The 6,672-nt window shown below is 39.4% G+C and overlaps 1 protein-coding gene across 2 annotated transcripts in view; it reads left to right on the top strand.

Moving 5' to 3' along the window:
• Oga (O-GlcNAcase) overlaps positions 1–6,368 on the top strand; it is an 11,858-nt gene extending 5,490 nt beyond the window's left edge. The window contains exons 4-12 of one of the 2 annotated variants that reach the window (XM_043014732.2): positions 47–302; positions 824–1,641; positions 1,742–1,916; positions 2,745–2,798; positions 3,807–3,892; positions 4,574–4,770; positions 5,024–5,186; positions 5,414–5,612; positions 5,735–6,368. In XM_043014732.2, the coding sequence (XP_042870666.1) occupies positions 47–302; positions 824–1,641; positions 1,742–1,916; positions 2,745–2,798; positions 3,807–3,892; positions 4,574–4,770; positions 5,024–5,186; positions 5,414–5,612; positions 5,735–5,859 (2,073 nt within the window). In that variant the 3' untranslated portion in view covers positions 5,860–6,368. The remainder of the gene's footprint in view (positions 1–46; positions 303–823; positions 1,642–1,741; positions 1,917–2,744; positions 2,799–3,806; positions 3,893–4,573; positions 4,771–5,023; positions 5,187–5,413; positions 5,613–5,734) is intronic. The other variant, XM_043014733.2, reaches the window with a different exon arrangement.
• Positions 6,369–6,672: the final 304 nt, after the last annotated feature.

Genomic DNA, 6,672 nt, shown 5'->3' with positions numbered 1-6,672 from the left:
ATCATACTTTCCCTTATGTATATCTTACAAAGTAATACCATTTCAGGTTTTAACTGTGGAGCACATCCGAGAAGTGACAGAAGTAATGAGGAGGCCCCCAGTCATCTGGGACAATCTCCATGCCAATGATTACGACCAAGCACGACTTTTCTTGGGACCCTATTGCGGTCGCTCCCCAGACCTCATTCCCCTTCTGAGGGGTGTTGTAACAAATCCAAATTGTGAATATGGACCAAACTTCATTGCCATCAATACTCTATCCCAGTGGTCAAAGTCATCTACCTTAACTAGCTGTGACAATAGTAAGTATCTTTTTTAGTATATGATTTTGTTGTTTATTCATTATCATAGCTATTTTCAAAGAGTAGATGTGCTGATAGTCAGTATAGATATAGGAAAGATAGAAATAAGATTAATACTCTAACACTTTTCTATTTTATTATGGAATTCATAATTTTTATTAATAGTTCACAATATTCTAAAACTTGTAACACACATGCAAATTGATAGCTTAGTCAAAAAAAATTACTCTCAAGGAAATATACAAAGTAATTGATATGCTGTATACTTACCTCAGCCTAGAAAGCACTTTATGTAGAGTTACACAAAACAAGGTAATTTCAGAATTATAGATCAAATAAAAATTAATGTGTTGGTGTTGGTATTAGCACATCTCAGATTCAAAGATCTCTAACATACTATGTGTATCAACTGTGCAAGATTTGATTAGGCTAATTAAATTGAATTATGCATGTCACAAAGAAATTTGGTGAAAAAGGTGCCTTGTGTTAGAAGAGATAGCTGACACCTTATATCTTTTTAGATGATGCAGTTAGTGCAGACATCAGATTAGAAACTGAAGGTGATGATTCTAGCGACGATTGTCCGACTGGCCTCTCCCCAACTACATACCATCCCCGAAGAGCTTTGAGGATGGCCCTTATGGAGTGGCTCATAGAGTTCAACCGTCCTATTTCTGCATTTGGAACCATACAGCAGCCTCAGATCCCTACCCCAGTGCCTATTTTGCCCTCAGTCAACACATGCATGTCTGTCACTTCCACCACAACTGCCACAACAGGGCCACAACCTAACATCAACCTGTTAGCAGAGGCAGTTCAAGATGCATCCTTCAACCCAGCCATGAACCCTGTTATGAATTCTCTAGTCTCTGAAAACAAAATAGTTGTTGACACAGTGCCTGAGGAGGCTGATACAGCTTCTACAGTTTCACAAGACACGTCCACAACATCAGGTGTGGAACCCATGGATTGTAATCCATCCCCTGCCACTTCACCTCCACACAATGAAGACATCATGTTGGTTGAAAATGGTGAGACTCCCAAAGTGGAGAGTGATACTGAAGATAGCACAACTCCTGTGGTTGACCCAGAAACCCCAGAGGATGAGGGTACAACTACTCTCAAAAAATCTCTTACTCTACCATTAGATTCTATGTTGGATAATGTAGAAGATGAGTTGACTGTGGATGATTTGCAGTTGCTGGCTGATCTATTTTACCTTCCATTTGAACATGGTAAACAAGGGCTTAATATTCTTAATGAATTTAACTGGCTAAAGATGAATTCCCATTTAGTAATTGACCACAAGAAGAGTGATGAGGAAACTCCAAAGCCAGAGGTAAGGACCTTATATAAATTGTCTGATTTGGATGTTGATCATAATTTTCTGTATTACATATGTGTATATTTGATAATAATGATTATCTCTGTTCGTGAAGGTCCAAGAATGGTTTGATAGAGCAGCGAAATTTGATGAGACGGCAAAGAATGTCAAGAAGATGTCAAACAGGTTGAACAAAGTGAAAAACAGATCGCTCCTGTACGACATCTACCCATATGTGTGGGACATGCATGGAGTCATCTCCCTCCTGAACTCCTACGTCAAGTGGCTAGGTACTGGGAGCAGCTTAGTGCACCCTGAGGGATTTAAAGGCTCTATAACACCAGCCAGTAGAGCACTGTTTGTGGTGTGGTTGGAGTTACAGTGCTGTAGATACACTAGCTTCAAGGCTCATCTTTTTTTCTTTTAAGTTTGATACCTTCTTACAAGAACATGATGAGCTTTGAATGCTTCCACTTTCCGTGCAGCAGCACATTTGATGGCAAGCAAGGGTGCTACTTTCATATTTTGTTATTTTCTTTTTTTGTTCTGATCTTTTGTTTTATAAATTATATTTTGTAATTTATGACCACACTTCAAAAGTATTGCCCTTGGACTGCATTGTAGTTACTACAGATTTGGTGAAGGGAAGTGGGAGTTTAAAGTTGTAGATTGTCATAGTGGTGTGTTGCTGTGTGAGGAATGATATTGGTTGCCATGGAATCCACTCACGTAAATAGTATTTACTTTCTCTTTGTGAGTGCTCCTTTCCTTCTGCTTTCCATTTTATAAACTACTCCCAAAGCAGAATGAAAGACCAGAGGCTATTCTATGATTGTGCCATTGTAATAAATAATGTTGGCATTTTTGAGAACTATAACAATTTATAAGGGTTTCCTATTATTTCATAAGGGTTTCTTTTTTTTCTTTTTTTTTTCCATCGTTTCCAGTAAAAAAAAAAAAGAAAAAAATTACAATGGCTGCTGATTAGAGAGGTTGCTGGTTGTGGTTTAAATACAGTTTGAAAGGAAAGTAAAGGGACAGTGAATAGCCAAGCTATTGACCTACTTTCTCAAACCCACTCCATTAATCAGCAACTCTTCTTTCTTTCTCCCTTACAGCTTTGGGCCAGGTTTCATCACTGGTCAGCAACTACGTTCATGGCAACTATACCTGTACGTAACTCAGCACATGGGTAGTATATATACACATATATATATGCACATATGTGTAATGATATGGATTGAGGTCAAATACTGTATCTAGCTAGGATCAGCCACATGCGCTTGCGTTGCGCTCTAGGGCAAGCGATGCGTGCGCTAGCAAACCCGCGCTAAGGGTGTTGCGTTGCTTTATGGAGAACTGCAAACAGGTATGGTAAACTTGATTCTTTATCCCTGTCTCAGATATTCTTCGACTATGAGTGCAAGCATGTGGATATGGAACTTGTCGTCCAAATCCTTTAATTCAAGACCCGTGAGCTCATGAGTCAAAGCTGCACTGTACGTCAAGGAACATCTGAGGGGTCTCTGAATAAGGATATTAAAATTGCTTTTCTTCCAGATGGTAGAGCATTTCTCTTGTCCTCTGTCTCCTGTTTAATTGTTCTCTTTTGCCAACCCCAATCTCAGGGACTGACTTGTTTTTCAAACAAGTTTTCAGCAAGTCAGTTTGGTTGAGGGGGTATGAGTGATTTTGCTTCGAATCTGTCTTTAGTGATTTTTTGTATGATATTGGCTTTTGCCTGTGTTTTAGGAGACAGGGAAGAAGAGACATGCTCAGTATTCTCATTATACTCTTGTGCGCATCATGCGGTGGCGCTAGGCAATTTAGCTAGGGTGCGCATTTGCGGGCTTTTTACTTTCAGAGAGACACACCCTTTCCCTCCCTCCAAAGCAGCAGCAGCTGCTACACTTAGTTATGTGGCTGAAGTTAGGCCCCCTACAAAGTGTCTGGAGCTGCTCGTGAAATATCAGTCTTTAATATATATTAATGTTGCAGTTTGGAAGAGCCTCTCTCTCCAGATGTCATAGTATTGAATTAACATTACTTTGAAGTATTAAAGGTCTAAAGAGTAAGAGCAGGTCATTGTTGACTGCTCATGTTGACTATATATAAGCGTGATTAACCCTAACGGCTGAGTTGCGTGTAGTGAGTGGTTACCATTTGCATCGTCACTGCAGGGTTCAGTAAGGGATGGCGTGAAGCATTTATGTCTGGCGACCAGGAGCCGTGGGTCTTCAGGGGAGGACTGACCGCCGAACTGCAAGTATGTATCCAACATACCTTGGGATAGGCATGTACAGAAATCCTGATGTGTTGCATTGACATCTCTTAAACATTTCAAACAGATTCAACATATTGTTGAGGAGGTTGATCTTGTTAGTAGTTTTTGGGGTTATTGATTATGAGATCTGATGCAATCAGGGATTCTGCTTGCCTCACCCCATGTGCGCAGCGCTGCTTTGCGACCTGAGTACCACTTTTCTTGTTAAGGAAACGATGTTGAAAGTAGATCGCTTTTGCAGGTACAAGAGGAAACACGAAGAATTTTCGAGATGGGAGGTCACCATCCAATGCGCTTCAGCGTTTAAATTTTTTATACCGTGTATAGATACAACATGGTTCGTGCAGCGTAACATAAATATAGCGATTTAAATGTTGCAGATGTGAAAATGTGGTACTCAGGTATTCATTTATTATACACCCAGGGGACCAGCGGAGACACACCAACTCCTAAATACTTCATTGGGTGATATCTGTATTTAGATTCAAAGGATTTAAAGTACACTATCACACTAGAGTGGGGGAAAAGGAGGAGGGTTTGTAAAATGCTTTCTGTAATGGTGGTGCTTATTCTACTTGAACTGCATTGGTGTATCTCCACCTTGTCCTTCCACCTTTAAGTGCGTCAACATACCATTCATACTCTCTTGTGTTGTGCCCACAGCGGCTCATACCTGTAGATGCAAGCAACGACCTCTTTGTGTACAAAACCCCAGAAGTACCATTAAATCATGCATATGTTATCCGGCCGTACCTGCCTGAGGATCGTGATAAGCTCTACAGATTGATTCTACGGACGTCTGATGATGGAAGAGATGGCACCACACTTTATGCAGCTCACACAGATCTACCTGGTGACTTGTAAGTACTTTTTTAATTTTTGTTTAAATGTTACTTATATTTTGTTGATATATTATTCCTAATATAACTATGATATAAGATTGTGAAAAGTGTGCACATGCACACACACTCCCTCTCCCTCTCTCACACTCACACAACTACTCCTATAGTTACACCTATGCCTACTCCTTCACCTTCTCATTATTTTCATGTATATTTGCATATAATTAATTTTTAGTATATGATGTAATAACGGTTATGTATATCACCACAGGGCCGTTGGCAGTTACCTTGAGTCCTTGGACGAGGTGGTTGTCATGGTGGTAGAAGATGAATGGGGGGATATTGTTGCATATGCCTCAGCAGCTGGTAACAGTGTAGCACAAACTGGCCGGCACTCATCTTACCTTGCACAAACAAGAGAGAAGTATCCTAAGGTTAGTAATGTCTGTTTTTCCATCTATATTTTGATAGTCTTTTGTAACATTGTAGAATAGAATATCACTTAAAATGTTTTGCTTGAGTGAGAAGAGGAATTTAAGCAATATCTGATGTTCTGCCATATTTTAGGCAGTAATCTTTGTAAATAAATGGTGATGTGAGAAGGATACATTACTTGTCTGTTCAGTCAGGAAGTTTAATTTTCTATTTTCCTGTGTTGCAGGTAACACGGGAGGAAGGTGTCATGCTAACTCCTTGTGAAGAGTTGCTGGTCACATTGGCATCTGAACCCCAAGCTCCACCTGAAGCGCTTGCAGCCTCGCACCCAGCTGTTCTGAATATTGCCTGCCTTCCAACTCTTGCGGATGAATCTATAACCAAGAGGTTGTTAACGTGTATGCTAGCATCATTAAGATCCAAAGGTAGGATGTGTATTTATTTTTTATTATCATTTGGGGGGGGGGGTACCTGAAGTTATTGATATACCTGTTATTTACCACATTGAAGTGTAATCTAATTATTATTATTGTTTTTTTTTCCTTAGGTGTATTCAGTGGACATTGTAGTGTCAGTGTTGGAGAAAAACATACCCTCGAATTGTACAGTCGTCTTGGCTTTTTGGAATTAGCCACTCAGAGTACAACATTATACCTAGGGAGATCCTTTTGACCACCCACAAAATCTGATCCTGTTTGAGAGGACGGCGCTGCATAGTACCTGCCATGTTGCAGCCTGCACACCGAGAGAGAATGATACCACTCACACTTCTATACCAAGTCTGGTAAAGTGAGGAGGGTACACAGTGGTGTGCCAGATCTCGTAACTTGTAAAGTTACACGCAATATCATTCAACTTCCATTGATTGTTATAAGATGCCAAATAGATGGTTCCACATGTTGTTATGGAAGGGATGATAATTAAGGAGACTGTCTGCATTCAGTCTCGAATGTCAAGCTATTGCAGCTGGTTAATGTGATATTTATGTTGACAGGTTGTTAGCAGTTATTTTATTTATTATTTTTTTTAAGTTATATTATTTTGTTGATTTATCAAACAATTTTATTTGTCTTGCCAACAACTTGTCTTAAATTTTATTTAGTCATGCACAGTATAAGAGGTTTAAATATTAGTCATTGTAAAGATATAGATCTTTTTATCAATAAAATTATTCTATATGATTTACCTTCATTTATAATCCTGTTGAAACACAAATGGAAGATCTCAGTGTATTTGAGGTTACTGAAGACAAAAAATTCAATTCGTAATTACTGTTAATAATAGATGGTTTCTCACTCAGCATAATAACATTCCCTAGTTTGTTATATCCCATTATTGTCGCCATATATAATGCTGTATGCTTTGCGAGTTTAGGGTTGGAGGCTGTGTGTTCTCACATCAGAAATAGATTATGGCCGTCTGTCATTCCCTATCCATGACACCCAGTGGCGGATAGGCTGCTTAGGATTAAGCTGAAGGGGCTTG

Source organism: Penaeus japonicus, unplaced genomic scaffold (assembly GCF_977035675.1).
Source record: "Penaeus japonicus unplaced genomic scaffold, GWHDUDI00000001_assembly GWHDUDI00000033, whole genome shotgun sequence".
Lineage (NCBI taxonomy): Eukaryota > Metazoa > Arthropoda > Malacostraca > Decapoda > Penaeidae > Penaeus > Penaeus japonicus.
The sequence above is the reverse complement of the archived record's forward strand: the minus strand, read 5'-3'. Positions and strand labels throughout refer to the sequence as shown.